Source organism: Festucalex cinctus, chromosome 8 (assembly GCF_051991245.1).
Source record: "Festucalex cinctus isolate MCC-2025b chromosome 8, RoL_Fcin_1.0, whole genome shotgun sequence".
In the NCBI taxonomy this organism is placed as follows: Eukaryota; Metazoa; Chordata; class Actinopteri; order Syngnathiformes; family Syngnathidae; genus Festucalex; species Festucalex cinctus.
Genome location: NC_135418.1, coordinates 24,931,942 through 24,947,788, shown reverse-complemented (window position 1 = coordinate 24,947,788; position 15,847 = coordinate 24,931,942). Strand labels below are relative to the sequence as shown.

Genomic DNA, 15,847 nt, shown 5'->3' with positions numbered 1-15,847 from the left:
AATTCTGACTTTTTATTTTTTTACCTGGATAAATATTAAACTTTACTATTGTAAAACTCAAAGCTGAAGTTGAAACGTGACTTAGGTCACTGCAACTTTCTGCTTCAATAATGTACTACGTTTTCCTCAAATATAGCCCATATTACTCACATGTGTCGGTATATACACAAATGTAGGAACATGTATAGTGTACACACTGCACTTGAGAAGATGTAGGCCTATTGGAGCGGACGTCATCGTCGAAGGTCTAAATTTGAATCTTCCCACCGGATGCAGTTGACTTGCTATCACGCGGGCTTGACTCGCTCGTCCGTTCCTTCGGAGCCAGCGGTGGAGGAGAGAGAGAGAGAGAGGGCGAGCCAGGGAGCAAATGTGCACAGCGGCGGCCAGGGAGGGAGGAAGGACAGAGCAAATAGGTACACACCATCATCATCGTCATCATCGGCAGCGGAGCATCTTCCTCTTCCTCATCTCCACCGCCAAGGAGTGACATTCTCTCCAACCGATAGCGGCGGAAGAGTCCTCAAGCCCCCCGCTCGTCCATCCACCAGCTCCCGGTGCGCACTTTCTTTCCAACCCCCCCTCCGCTCTGCCTTCTCCCCGGACTGGGTTTATTCTTAGCTCGGCTGGAGGAGACTGTTGTCCCCCCCACCACCACCACCCGCCCCCGACCCCCCTTCCGTCGTCTTGCGTCCTCCCGGCCCTTGGTCTTATTTGTCCCACTTTGTTGAATATTTGATGGAGAAAATGGCGATCGGAGCTCCGTCGAATGGCGCGCTGTGCCTCCTGTGCATCCAAACTGTACTTCTGTTGTGCGTGTCCACGCCGACCGCCGGGTCGCACCACTTCCCGCAGCACCACACGTAAGTAGCAGTCTCTCAAATTTTTAATTTTTTTTGGGGTGGGGGGCTAGGAAGGGAAGTAGGACAGGTGGCCCCGAGAAAGCACGCCTCGCTCATGTGCTCCAGCACGCTACTTCCGTCTGTGAGGCTGCACATTATATTATATTATATTATATTATTAACGATGTCACCCCCTTGTAGAAATGACCTCTCATGTTATTGTGGCCTGAAAATGACGAGTGTAGTTGTTTTTAAAATATGGCGAATGTAAACACACAAAAAACAACAAACACTCGTTTGGGTTCAATTCGATGACAGCAGAGGGACATTTATTGATGTCTCTGCACCCATACAGAGCAGATGTTAAGTCCAGTTGCATGAAGAAACTTCCAATTGCGCAACATCATCTCGTACTTTACAATGATTCAGCTCAATTCATCACCACAGCTTCCTTTTACAATCAACTCCTTGCAACTTTTTAAAAACACAACGATTCTGTATGGAAATAATGTAAAAATGTTCCAAATATACTGCACATATGACTAAAACAGTGCACAAGTGGTTATCCCATTTGCATTACTGTCCTGAGATTCTGCGTTCGATCCTCGACTCAACGAAACGGACCCAATATTGCTTCAGCGTCACACACAGGTCGTCTTGCTCTCCTGCCTCCTCTCCGTGCTTGCGAGGGTTTTCTCTGGCTCCCGCTCACACACTAAAACATACATTTGGTTCTTTTAAGACTTTAAAATGTCCATAGAAGCGAGGGTGAGGGCTTGTTTGTCTTGATGTGACCTGTGATTGGCTGGCGACCAGTCTAGGGTGTATCCAGCCTCTTCACCATCGTCAGGTGGGAGGCTTCAACTCACCTGCGACCCTATGAGAACAAGCAGGTGGAGAAATGATAAATATTATTTGTACGTGTGCAATCGATGCCCCACGTATCTGATGCTTCCCCCCCGCCAGCCCATAATGAAGCCTGCCTGCATCCTCTGGGGCTTTGTTATTGAGATGATCAAGGTGACTTTGAAGGCGGCGTCACTTACCATTCACCGGCGATTAACTCCAAACTGCCTTTAACCGCACCGCTTATTTGACCGCTTGTAATGAAAAAGCCCCGACGGGGTGAGTAAATTATTCCGGCGTTTCGGTTAGTTTGCCATGATTCACCTTAATCACGTTTTGTTTGTGTTTGTTTTAAGAGCATCGGGTGCTTGTATGTTTTTCTAGACGGGACCATACAGGGATTAAACCCTTGAGGTTTATTCAGCAAACACAATATGCTGTTTGATTATGATCCATGTTCTGGAGTCAGACGCCATGTTACTTGCCATAGGCTGGAATTCAGTTCCAAGTGCCCAATTCCAATTTAATGCCCCTATCCCATTTTTTTTGGTTTTGACTGTCTATTTCCTTGTACATGTCAAGTGAAACATATCCACATTTGGCTGTTTACTCTGCGCGTGCGGAATGTTTCATGCGTTCCGTCAAACACCCAAATTGCACAAGCATATCCCAGAAGTAAACAATATATATAAACCATACATAGCGTTTATTTGGCCTGGACTGTGTCTTTGTCATTGACTTAAAGGAGGGTAACCTCAACGTTAGGTCACTGGCCTACCTACGTCTGCAATTATTTTCTTCATTTAATAGTGGACATGCTCCTGATTTTGCACATATTTATGCTTGTATATTGATGATTTGAGCCATTCTCAATGTGTGACGTGAGTGCCTCTAGTGGTGTTTGAAAGAATAACTGAAATAACATTTTAGAATGAAATTTGTAGCTGTGCATACAGTCCAATACAATACAATTTTTTTTTATATAAAATAAATAAAATATATATTAAAAAAAAAAAATGACACGTAGTGTTACGTCAATTTTTTTTTAGAATCGATTAATCTATCGATTAATCAAGGGAATAATCGACTAATCTGATTATTTTAATTTTGTTGTTTTAGTGTATTACAAAAGCATTTTTTCACTGATTACTGTTTATTAACCAGTGATTGATGCTTATTTCGTACTTTGTATTGATAGTGATTTTCATTTAAAAAAAAAAAAAAGGATTGATGTACTTTATTTTATTTTAATTAAACAGAATATAATCAGTCTAGGACTACAGACATCAGTGAGTTACTGTTCATATGCCAAAATCAGAAGATTTGGACAATTTCTAATTAAAAAAAAAAAGCTCAAAATGATTACTCAATTATTAAAATAGTTGTCGATTAATTTAATAAACAATTACTTGTGGATTAACGGATTAATTTTGACAGCTCGAGAAGTGTTAACAGCCCTGCCAAATTTGAATGATTAAAAAAAAATCATCACTTTATAAAAAGAGTCTTCAAAATGATGAAAACTCAAGTTTATCTCCGCTCTCAAATGCTGTGGGCGTGTCCACACTCATCTGTTAACTGTCAATCAAATGCCACTACTATAGACAGCAATAACTACACACATGTCAACGTACACGTGACATTCTTCTGTTGTGTGTCAAATTAAAAAGTTCTTTTTTATTTTCACTTTAGAGTGAAAGTAATTTTCTATCTGTAATTGTAAAAACGTTAGCCATGGTAAAATTAAATAAATAGATACATGAAAACATAATAAACATGATGATTATAATATTTGTACTAAAATGACTGATAATAGATAGGGAACAGGATGTCTTGCTAAAATGGGTGACATTATTCAAGCTAAAATGGTGGATGAGTTGTTAGAACGCCAAGAAAACAGCGAAACGCCAAAGAAAAAGCAGAACACACAAATGATTCCTTTTAGGCGCTCACTGCGATGATGATGTTGCACTTGGTGATAGTTTGACATCCAAATTTTGTGCGGGTTTGTTTTCATTTTTTGAGGTTGAACTCCTTATCGATGAACTTTGTAGGTTCTGATGTGTTTACTCTTCCTTTCATCCGATTTCCTAGTCAATTAAAAAAAGAGAAATTAATATGCCAGTTGTGTACGGATGAAGCCGATGCGTAATGGCGCCGACTCCGCCTCCAGACCGTCATTTCCCCTTTAAACAAACATCAGTGGCAAATTCATGCAGAGTATTGATTTGTGCTAGTCATTCATTTTAATGAAATGGATTTTTGATGACTGGTAGTCAAATATAGTCATAAATTATTACCGTTTTTGTTGTCAGAGATGAGTCTCTTTTCCGCAATTGTTTTTTTTTTTTTTCTTTCCCCCATTTATATTAATACAGTGGAACCTCCAAAGTCAAAAACCCCCTCAAGTCGTACAAGTCGTAGCTCAACAAAAATCCTCAAAAGTCAAACAATCCAGTGAGTGATGGCAAAGCAAAGGGGAAAGTAATTAATTAGTTACTTCTCAATAAATCACCATTTATAAGCAGAAATTGTTTTCCCATACTAACAGAAATGTTGACCAATATTTTTGCAATACTTTGAAATGCCACCGGGTGTCAGTATAACTGTGCCGACTCCTTTCTGTTGCCTCTTCATCATGCATCTGTTGGGCATGACAACTTCTACTTTTTTTTTTTTATACTGTATTTGTCTTTTTTGGCAATTAAAAATGTAAGAATGTTAATTTACAAAAATAAACATCGCCTGTAAATATAATAAGGATTTTGTGATTTTGCAAAGCTAGCGGAACAAATACATTATTTCCTATGGGAAAATTAGGAAGCATTGCTTGTTCCAGTAACAACAATCTGTGCCCCTCTGGCAGGTTTCTTTACTCTCATGTTTCAGCTTTTGTTCACCTCAATACATCTGCCGTCTTTTTATTATCTCTGGTGGAAACCTGACATTCAAAACTGACACTCGTCCACTCTGTCACAGTAACAAATAACTCAATTGTTATTCACGCGATATCTGTTAGGAATAGCATAGTTATTAGGGGTGTACCAAAAAAATCGATTAATAAAAGAATCGAGATTCTCATTTAGTAATCGAATCGAATCGATATTAATATCCAAAAATCAATTTAATTTAAATTAGAAATGAAGAAGAAGGGGAAAAGGCAGTTGTAGCCCACATGCTGTTTTTGTGGAAAAAGGCACTTGCAATACAAAATTAATAAATGTTTATAAAAAAAAAAAAAAAAAAGATACTTTAACGTCTCTATTTGTCATTTTGTCTTGCAAGGTAGACTGGAGTAGATCATGACAATGTTGTGCATATCTGTAAATTGAAGCAGAAATCATTTGTCAAGCAAATAATTTTGAATCGAAAATCGTTTGAATCGAGAATCGAAAATCGATTCTGAATCGAATCGTAGACCCAAAAATCGGAATCGAATCGAATCGTGCAGCCGCAATAGTTATGTTAATTTTCAAAGTGGGAACTTTTTTTTTTATTTTTTTATTTTTTTATTTTTTTTTTTTATTGAAATGAATGGGAATAAAAAGGAATGTTAAAAAAAACAAAAAAACAAGATACTTTAACGTCTCTATTTGTCATTTTGTCTTGCAAGGTAGACTGGAGTAGATCATGACAATGTTGTGCATATCTGTAAATGAAGCAGAAATCATTTGTCAAGCAAATAATTTTGAATCGAAAATCGTTTGAATCGAGAATCGAAAATCGATTCTGAATCGAATCGTAGACCCAAAAATCCGAATCGAATCGTGCAGCCGTAATAGTTATGTTAATATTCAAAGTGGGAACTTTTTTTTTTTTTTTTTTTGAAATGAATGGGAATAAAAAGGAATGTAAAAAAAAAAAATGAATGTGAGCTCTGAATAGGACATTTAAATATGGTTATGGAAATTGTAAAGAAGCCGATTTTCATGCGAGTGGCGTCTTGACCCTCGGTTCAGAATTTGAAGTACCTTTACTTGGTAAGGTTGACACTGGTTGACTACAAAGTTTATTCATCTGATCGCGACCAGCAAGCATCATCGTCCCCCCCCCCCATTCGTCTTCACATCTTTCAGCAAGTGAAGTGTCCAGACTGCCTGCTGCTTTTAAATCATCCCACGAGCGTCTTGATCCATTAAGTAATTTGTTACTTGCTGCGAGACGCACACTGGCGATCACCATCCCTTTGATCTACTAATTCCAAATTTGGCTGCCGCCTGATGGAGATCAGCTCCCCGTTCCCCGCTCGGGGTGCCTTTCTGTCCGACCCAAGCACTTTTACTGCAGAGTTGCTGATGGCAGCCCGGCCAGATATGTGCATGCGTAAGTGGGGGGGATAGTGAGTGGCTGGGGAGGGTTTGGTGGTGCTGATGACAAGCCCATGCATTAGCAGATAAGAAGGTCAAGGGACCGGTGGTGGGGCACCAACCACTTAGGTCGGCTACATGCCAGGAAGTACTCTGGCTTACTGTGGGGTTTTCCTCCCAACCCATTAAAGCAGTTGTTTTAAGAGTTTGTTGTGCACCCCCCCAGGACTTTAGAAAAGAAACAAAATTCTTTATTTTTCTTTTAAACATCGAGAAAATCATGTTGGCACGAAGAAAGATAATCAGGGCTGAAGCTATTGAGTATTCTGGGGAAAAAATATTTTGCATGATTAAGTATCGTGCATGTGAGGTGTAAGTATTATTTGTGTCCACTTGGGGTCACCATCGTCATGTTCTGCTGTAATATCTGAGACTTTCACCTTGCCTGGTGAGTGACGTGGGTGTCAGCGAATGGGAATTGGAAATAAATTTGAATTAGGAATTCAATTAGCTAACGTCGATATTTTACCTTGTGTTAGCAATCGTAGAAAATGTAAATTTTGTTTCGATTTTGTTCATGGACTAAAATGTCCATAGATTTGAGTGCAGTTTTTTATTGAATGAAGTACATTTTTTGTCTCGTCTTCATAAGTCGACGAAAATGAATACTGATTTAGGCCCACTTATTGTTTATTAATGAGGTTTTAGTCTAGTCTAGTCTAGTTTTGGTCCAGTGAAAAATGTGTGTTGATAAAATAATTGTTTAGTTTTCGTTGATGAAATTAACACTAGTTAGAAACAAAGAGAGATAATAAAATGCTAATCATAACGAAGCAAATCACAACATTAACGCAAGTAAAAAAAAAAAATAAAAAAAAAAGAACTCATTTGTCCATATTTTTACTTATTCAAGCTCAGTCAAGAAATAAATTTAACTTGTAAGTTAAGATACCGCTGAATTTAGTTGAGATCATAACATTGAGGCAACTTGAAAAAAATACTGCAAACAATTGCTCAGATTTTTTTGATTGGCCACTTTGTTGCGAGGCAGAATTTATCGCATTAAATATTTTGTCCTTCAGTGCAGTCTTGCCCACGAGGCTGTTTGAATGGCCAATAGGGGCTGATGGCATCGTCTCCCTGGATAGAGAAATAAATCAGAAGTATGAGACATCAATTTCGCTATTGGAGGTAGTGAGGTAGTGGTAAGCCTCTCAATTCTGAGGTTCTGGGTTTGAATCTTGGCTCTGGCCTTCCTGTGTAGAGTCCTCATGTTGTCTTTGTGCTTATTTGAATTTTCCCTGGGTAAAATATTCCAGAAATGCAAAAGCTGTAGCTCACCCCTTGACCTTAATGAGAACAAGCCGTGTGTAAGAGGATGGCTGGATTTTCACATTCAACCACCTGAACTGCTTCTTGGCCAAAAGGAACATCATCGCCGTGTTCTGGATCTGCCACCAACGCAGACGCCGATGCAGGAGACGCACCCTGGCTCGCGCGTTGCCACCTTGGCTTGCCTGCAGCGAGGAAAAGCAACAAATGATGCGCTCAGGTGCTAATGTGAGTTGATTAGCATTGAAAATGTCCCGTCTTGTGTTCCAGAATGAATCACTGGGCCGCACGCATCGAGAAGGAGCTGGAAAAAGTTCTCCAGCACGTCACCGGGATTCAGCAAATGAGATTGGTGAGTTGACGTCACGTTTTGCAAACGCCCTGCATTATTAAAGATGACTGACTGTGTGAGTACGTGAAGTGTTATTTCAAGGAGTATGACTGCCTCCTTGCATGAGGCTGCATGTGTGGCAGATGGCTAGCTGGGATTGTCACTATTTCGACATGTTTTCGCCGTAATATGGCAATATGGCAAAAAATAAATAAATAAATAAAATCTATTTTTTTTTTTTCAGTCTTTTGGGATGGTTACAATTTGAATCAACTTAATAGATTTTAATCTAATAAACCCAACAAATATTTATTTATCTTTTTTTTTTTTATTTATTTATTTGAAAATAATTTCCGTGCAAAAATGTTCCACCAACAATAAATTATACTGATTTTAAATTAGTTTGAACATAAACTGCTTAAATGCCGCAATTGAGTTGGTAGCTATTGTAAACATGTTTTATAAACTACCCATCCAGCATTCAGCCACTCGTGCAGAATTACAACTCACAAACAAGTTTTGGATGCAACAGAACATAAGAACAACAACTTTGACTAATCCAGAAGACAAAAACTCGATTTCACGATTCAGCAAATTTTCAATGATTCGATTTTTAAAATGACGATATATTGAATTAATTCGATTTATTGCCCAGCCCTAGCGTAAATCTGCACGTGAGCTGGACGAGGCTAATTTTGGTGTTTTCAGTTAGAAACGTGTTTTAGTCCGTTGTGGGCGTGAACGCAGCTGACTTAATTCAAAGCCAATGGAAGTGACTCCTTTCATTTCCCTTTAAAATTGGTGCGACATGGCGGAAGGAGAAAGTGAGTTGCTGGAATCTATGATCCGTTCCGTCATCAAATTTTATGTTGAATTTTTTCAAGCTTGTGATTGGCCAAAATGAAAACTCAGTTGTGTTAAAAACATGAGCATACATGTGGATCCAATTTTGGTGTCTTAGTCCAAAATTATTTGCTCGACTGGAGCTCTTCTGGTCCCCAAGCTACAAGAGGGTAAATATATCAGAAACAGGTATCGGTATGATGCATTGTAGTTGTCCACCACTGCAAACTACAACCACAAAAATAGACATATTGCCAAATTTGACAGGTCAATGAAAATTGAACATTTCCATCTTTGTAAAGACAGCCATCCATCTTGTATCAGATCTGATTGCATGTGCGCTTTTGTAATGAAATGTGTTTTGTGAGAACTGCAGGAAGGGGTGCAAGTTTGGAACGGGAGAGTGTGAGGATAGACGAGGAGCGTGGGCGACTGTTGGAGTGTAGGAGGGAAGGTTTTCGAGAGCCTGTGGAGTACCCGTGACGAATAGCTTTGACGATTAACACGGATGTGAAGGCATTTTTGTGTGTTTTTTTGATATTGTTTATTCTTATGATGTTTGTGTACAAGTCGAAAAGATGGATGCAATGATAGGGGAGATTCTTGTGAGTTGCTGCATCGAAACGGGAGCGCGTGGTGATGCTGTTTATAGCCTTGATCCTCCACATTATCCTGCGTTTGCGTTTGATGTGCTCCAGCGTGCGATGACGAGAGGCGGCGTCGGACGGCGCCATTGTTTCCTCATCCTCGGGCTTTCTCCGAGCAGTTTTAATCAACACACGTGTGTAGAGCGCCCACACCCACGCATGCCCATCTTATCATATGCACCGTATCCTTTTTGCACAGCCATATTATCTGTGAAGAATGTCCTGTTTGTTGACCATTTGTCATTATGCACTGGCGGCATTTTGGACTTTTTCTGCTGCTTATGGATAATCAGCTATGCTAATCAGATGACATTCCGCAGCATCACTTCTCACTCAATCCAGTAGAACTCATCGTGTGATTTCATCAGGTTTTTCCAAATTTTGTTGTGGGATTCATGCATTTGTGATAACTTGAGAAATGATCTTTATTTCTAATTCACATGATTGCGTCATTAAACAAAATAAAATCACTATCAGGGCGGCATGGTGGATGACTGGTTAGCACGTCCGCCTCCCAGTTCTGAGGACTCTGGTTCGAGTCCAGGCTCCGGCCTTCCTGGGTGGAGTTTGCATGTTCTCCCCGTGCCTGCGTGGGTCTTCTCCGGGTACTCCGATCTCCTCCCACATTCCAAAGACATGTTGGCAGGTTAATTGGGCGCTCCAAATTGTCCCTAGGTTTGCTTGTGTATGTGGATGGTTGTTCGTCTCTGTGTGCCCTGCGATTGGCTGGCAACCGGTCCAGGGTGTCCCCTGCCTACTGAGATAGGCTCCAGCACACCCCGCGACCCTTGTGAGGAATAAGCGGTCAAGAAAATGGATGGTTGGATGGATGAAAATCAATGTCAAGGCTGTGTGTGGCATCACAATCCTGATGACATTCCGTGGCATCACTTCTCATTCAATCCAGTAGAACTCATCGTGTGATTTCATCAGGTTTTCCCAAATTTAGTTGTGGGATTCATGCATTTGTGATATCTTGATAAATGATCTTTATTTCTAATCACATGATTGTTTCATTAAACAAAATAAAATCAATGTCAAGGCTGTGTGTGGCATAACAATCCTGACGTATACCTTAGAAATCTTTCTCACTTAAAAAGCAACAAAATCCTTAGCAAGTGGGCAACCTAGCTCATTTCAAAATGACATAAAATGGCTGAATACACATGACTCTGGCCTTGTGAGTCTCAAGGTTGGAACATCAGGAATATTAAAACATCATAAAGGGAAGATCAATGCAATCAATGGAACATTAAAGGAAGTCTATGTATTATGAGGACTTTGACGATCTGGATGGACCGTTACCTCTTATCTGTCAAGATCCAGCATCAACACAATTCATTTGACAGACATCTGTCTGAATGTGCCAACTTGGATTACATCATGCATACAGCCTGGTGTCGAGCACGACAGTTCTTTTGAGTGTTCTGAATTATTAGAATCAGTTCATTAAAAAAAAAAATGTTCAAAAGATTGGTTGACTGAATCAATTAGCCAAAATGTGTCATGAGGTTTCTTTTAGATTAAAGCAAAAAATGAATCTAAAAAGATTGAACAGCGACATCATAAAGCATCAATTCACAGGCAAAACTCCACTTGTTATCATTCGTATGCCATTTCAAGGATTTTTGGCACATTAAGGTTAAGTGAGGCATTTTAAAAGTGTGTATATGACACAATCACACACTTGTAGCATCAAAACAATCACTCCAAAGCTCTGTGCGGCATAACAATCACGCACTTGTGGAGTCAAAACAATCACTCTTAAAGCTATGCAGCATTACAAATCACAAACTTGTGGACTCTCAAAGAATGCGATGTGTGGCATAACAATCACACACTCGTATATGCGGCCTTGTGAGTCTCAAGGTAACATCACCATGAAAACATAATAAAGGAGAGATCAATCAGCTTTTAGAGATGAAAATAAAACGACTCATAACTTTTGGACGTATGTGTTTCCTTGGACAGCGACATTTTGTAGTATGTCGATTGCTTCATTCATCACAGATATATGACAATGTACTGGAAGGAAAGATACAAGAACTAGCACAAATCCAGGCAATCTCCAGGAAGTCGTGCTGCAACAAAAAAATGAAACCTTTTATGTACATCTTGTTTCATCAAGGTGAATAATTGAACGCTGTGCAATATTCCAAGAAGTCCTCAGCTGAAAACCTGCATGCTGAAAATTTGTCAACTGAGCTTCCACACCCCCACCCCTTTTTTTTTTTTTTTTTGCTTCCCTTGATTACTGGAAACTGGAGAGTGATACACAACCATATGAATACATTTATACACACACACACACGAGCGTGGAAGGAGGGCGGGGATGCAATAGCGCTTAATGGCTCTTGGATTCACTCCAGCACGGAGGAGATTAATGTTTAATTTCATAGACATTTTGTGTCTTGGCATCACTTGCCCTTCACGCCGGCTGTGTCTTTGTGTGGTCAACGCTGCCTGCAGGTTTATCTCGACCCTCTTTCACGCTGCCCGTCAAAAATCTGCGCCACGACAACTCGGATATGGCAAGTTTTCGAGAACTAGGGGCTCTGTTAAGAAAAAAAAAAAAACGTCATCTTGATTTTCGTGAAGGTACAAGCCTGCTTTAGTGTGTTCGTCAATTTGGTAGACAACATTGCGCCATGTTGGGCGTTCCAGTGGACTGAGGCGTTTTCTTTCACATGCCACTGGCATATGTGACAATTTCATGGCTGGAGTAAAACAAAATTTAACGTCTGCCGGGAGCAGGTCTAAGTTGTGGCGCAGGTGGTGTTGCGTGATTTTGGGGAAATTGTTTGAGGTTCAGGCAGAGTCTGTGCTCGGGACGCATGTGGTGGTTGTCATCCTGTTTTATAAACGTACCACCTACCAATATTTCCCGTTATACCCGTATATTTTTATACCCGTATATTTTTGTATTCAGTTCACGCAGCACTGCCGCTCCCATTCAATAGTCATGAATGGCGCCCTTTACGAGAACCGCTGGAAAGTCTTACCAGAGACAACATTTATAGTGCATAGACGTCATCTTAAGAACGTTAATGCCGCAGCCGTATTGCATGTGACAAAGTGGAGCGATTTGTGAAGATGCCTCACTTGTACCTTGGAGATGTGTCATCAAGCCAACACTCAGTTGCGAGGTTCGCAACTTCAAAATTATTTTAACATCCTTGACTGGTGTTGTAGACTTTATCCACTCCTTCTGCTTTAGTATCAATTTCTTCCCTATCAAGTATGCTTTCAGTTTTCGTTGGAATCCGTTTTATGGACAAGATACTGTTAGGTGTGTTCAGAGACTTGAATGAATGTATGGCAACAAAAAAATCTGTACTATACTATAGCGGGATGGCAATAGCTGAACTGTGATATAGCGGGGGATTGCTGTAGTCAGTCCAAGCTGTCGAAAAGCTTGCTATTGCTGACGGGAGAAACTTCCAATAATCTCTCTCAAATGTAGCAAAAATCACTCCTGCTCCTGCTCCTGCTTTCTCGCCACAAACCTTCAACTCCCCTTCCATACTTGCAACGGATGGATAAAAGCTTCTCCTCTTCAGTGATCCATTGGACGATCAATGACAAGGTTGGGATCGGTGCCATGTGTTTCTTGATTGAATGGACCCCATTCTCCCGTGGACAGTTTACAGGAAGAGGAAATGGCTCCTCCTCCTACTCTTCCTCTTCCAACTGCGAGAAGTTACCTTTAAAGGGTAACTAAAGAGAGAGCGTGCTGTAGAACTCGGGCCTCCTCCCTCCTCCTTGCTTGTCAGATGTTACACAACAGCAACTTGTATCTGGATGAGTGCAAACTCCTTGTGTAGGAGCGATACTCAGCTTTGAGTCTTAAGCAGACTCGCCAAGAAGAAAACGGGTCTGATGTTGCCTCTGGTCCTCATATTTCAGATTGATTTACAGTCGATAGCATTGCAGCACAGTTGCAATGGTAGTAAACTTTGACGGGCTGTTATAAACAATGCAGTATTTCTTATTTTTGAGCCTAATTACCCTGGTCATTTTTAACTTAATGTCAATTAAAATGCTCATGTACTCACTAAAAAAAAAAAGTGTATCTATTCTGAGATTAAATTCATAAATTGAGGTTCCACTGTACTTAACTCATTCAGTCCTAGCCATTTTTGCTGAAGCAACCTCCCCCGCAACCAGCTGTTTTACTGGATTTTGACTGATTTTGCCAGGCCCACAGAATATTGTGTTCTATTGCTAGAAAAAACAAACAAACAAAAAAAAAAACAACATGGAACCTACCAAAAGAAATATTAGACTCTCTATCAATATTCACAATCCTGGTGAAAACACTTGACAAAAAGAGCTTGTTGCAACACGGTTGATCACGGCTGATCTCTTATACTCTGCTGCCACCTGCTGGCCGTTTTTGGCAATAACTTTAAAAGCACCCTCTTCATGCCAGGAGCTGCATCAAAAAGCCTTGTGTATACTCTTGCATAAAAAAATAATAACATAAAACAAGTATAAATATGTTTTTCTAGTATTAAAAGTATTCAAATTTGAGTTTGAATGAGTTAACGTTATTCAGTATAAATTGTGTTCAACATTAGTGGTTCACCTATTTGTCTTAGCTTCTGTCCAACTCTAATCACCACAAGGCTTGCAATTAAACATATTCCGTGGTCCCATTCCATCTGGACTGTCCGTACAACCGGACTGGCACGAGGGATCATCAGGGTCGCGAGAGCTTCGACATGGTCTGTTGGCGAAGCATGTTTATTTTGTTGGGGATCCTCGCCTCACCCCCCAAAAGAACTCGCCGCTCGAGTCGAGTGCCAGCTTTAGCCTTCGCTCCTGCACTCGTGCCAAACAACAAGCAAATGCGCAGCAAAACTAAGTGGACACGAGAGGCACATAAAAGCAGCGGCGAGCTGAACGTTAAGCAGCGTGAGAGCTGGTCAGCACCATTACTCCCAGCTTCACACTCCCCCAGGCTGACAGGAGAACACGAGGCTTCACAAACTCACACTATTTATTTTTCTGCCCTTTTATTGGTTTTCTGACACCGGCGAAGGTTACAAGGATTCCTCCGCAATGGTGGTGATATGAATGCATCTATCAGCAGAGCGCAGGCCCACATGCAGATATTGCCGGGTTGGCATTAGAGACACTTCCTTGAACAAAGACCGGACTCAAAACCGGAGGAGGACTATCTAACACTCACACAGGTAAACACACTACTGCAACAACAAAATGAACTATTCAATGCACTACTAAGTCAGCAGCAGGAACAATTCAAAGGTTTTGTTAAAATAATATTGGACTCAAATAATGCAAGGCTTGACAACATCACCCGGGAAATACAAGACATAAAGGGAAGTCTACAATATACACAAAAGGAAGTGGATGAGCTCAAAATGACTCAAATTCAAAACACGGAAAACAGTAAAACTACGCAAACAGAAATCTATAAGATACGTGACAGTTTACACATTCTAAATGAAAAAATGGAATACCTGGAAGGACAGTCAAAGAGAAATAATCTGATTATAGAAGGAATAGAAGAAACACCGGGAGAAACATGGACAGACACCGAAGCGAAAGTGATGAAGATGTTTAAGGAGAAGCTACAGATGAAGGAGACGATAGAATTGGAGCAGGTACATCGCAAAGGCAAACCTGATATTGGGAAGAACAGACCAAGGTCAATAGCTGTTACAGTTGAAAAACACAAAGACAAAACAAAAATCCTACAAAAAGCAAAAAATCTCAAGGGTACAAAAATATACATTAACGAGGACTTTACTGACACTGTTAGGAAAAAACGGAAAGAACTCATACCAAAAATGAAAGAAGCACGAGAGAGAGGAGAGATTGCCTACATAAGATACGACAAACTGATAATTCACCCTCGAACAAGCACATCAAGACATCAAGACCAACGCAACTTACTAATAAACTGAAAGAATATATAGTATGCTGGGTATAGTATACCTGACTAAGATCTACAAAATGCCAAAATGGCAAATTTGTACACAAAGGGAAATAACCTTAAAATATTTGATTATACGGAATATAAGATATCTGATTTAGAAAATACCCTTGACCCAGATACATTTTTTGGTAGCAACAATTATGATATCGTTTGTGAGTATTATACAAATGAACAACTAAATGTAAATATAGATAATGATTGTTATGCACTCTCAATTATACATTTTAATAGTAGAAGTCTACATAAAAATGTTGCAGAAATTAAAGAATGCTTGCGTAAAATTAACAAATTCCATGTAATAGCCATATCAGAGACATGGCTTGAAAATGAGATAACAAATGATATTGAGATGGAAGGATATGAACTGTTTACCATGAATAGGGAAAACAGAAGAGGAGGAGGTGTTGCAATTTATGTTGATAAGGTTTTTAAATGTAGTAAAGTTGAACATCTGACAACTGCCATGGATAACGTAATGGAATGTGTGACAATTGAGGTACACATGAAAAATGTACCAAATGTAATTATAAGTTGTATATATAGGACACCTGGGTCATGTCTTGACACATTTAACGATAAACTAGCAGAAATTCTTAGTTATACAAATGATAAAAAAACGCGAATAATGTGTGGTGATTTTAACATTGACCTGTTAAATCCTAATGGACACCAGAAAACAACCGACTTTATAAATATGATGTATAGTAACAGTTTATTCCCTGTCATTACGAAAC

The 15,847-nt window shown here is 39.9% G+C and overlaps 1 protein-coding gene across 3 annotated transcripts in view; it reads left to right on the top strand.

The window, feature by feature from the left end:
* Positions 1 to 303: 303 nt before the first annotated feature.
* cacna2d2a (calcium channel, voltage-dependent, alpha 2/delta subunit 2a) overlaps positions 304 to 15,847 on the top strand; it is a 169,160-nt gene continuing 153,616 nt past the window's right edge. For 2 of the 3 annotated variants that reach the window (XM_077530816.1, XM_077530815.1), the window contains exons 1-2: positions 304 to 863; positions 7,598 to 7,679. In XM_077530816.1, the coding sequence (XP_077386942.1) occupies positions 739 to 863; positions 7,598 to 7,679 (207 nt within the window). In that variant the 5' untranslated portion in view covers positions 304 to 738. The remainder of the gene's footprint in view (positions 864 to 7,597; positions 7,680 to 15,847) is intronic. The other variant, XM_077530817.1, reaches the window with a different exon arrangement.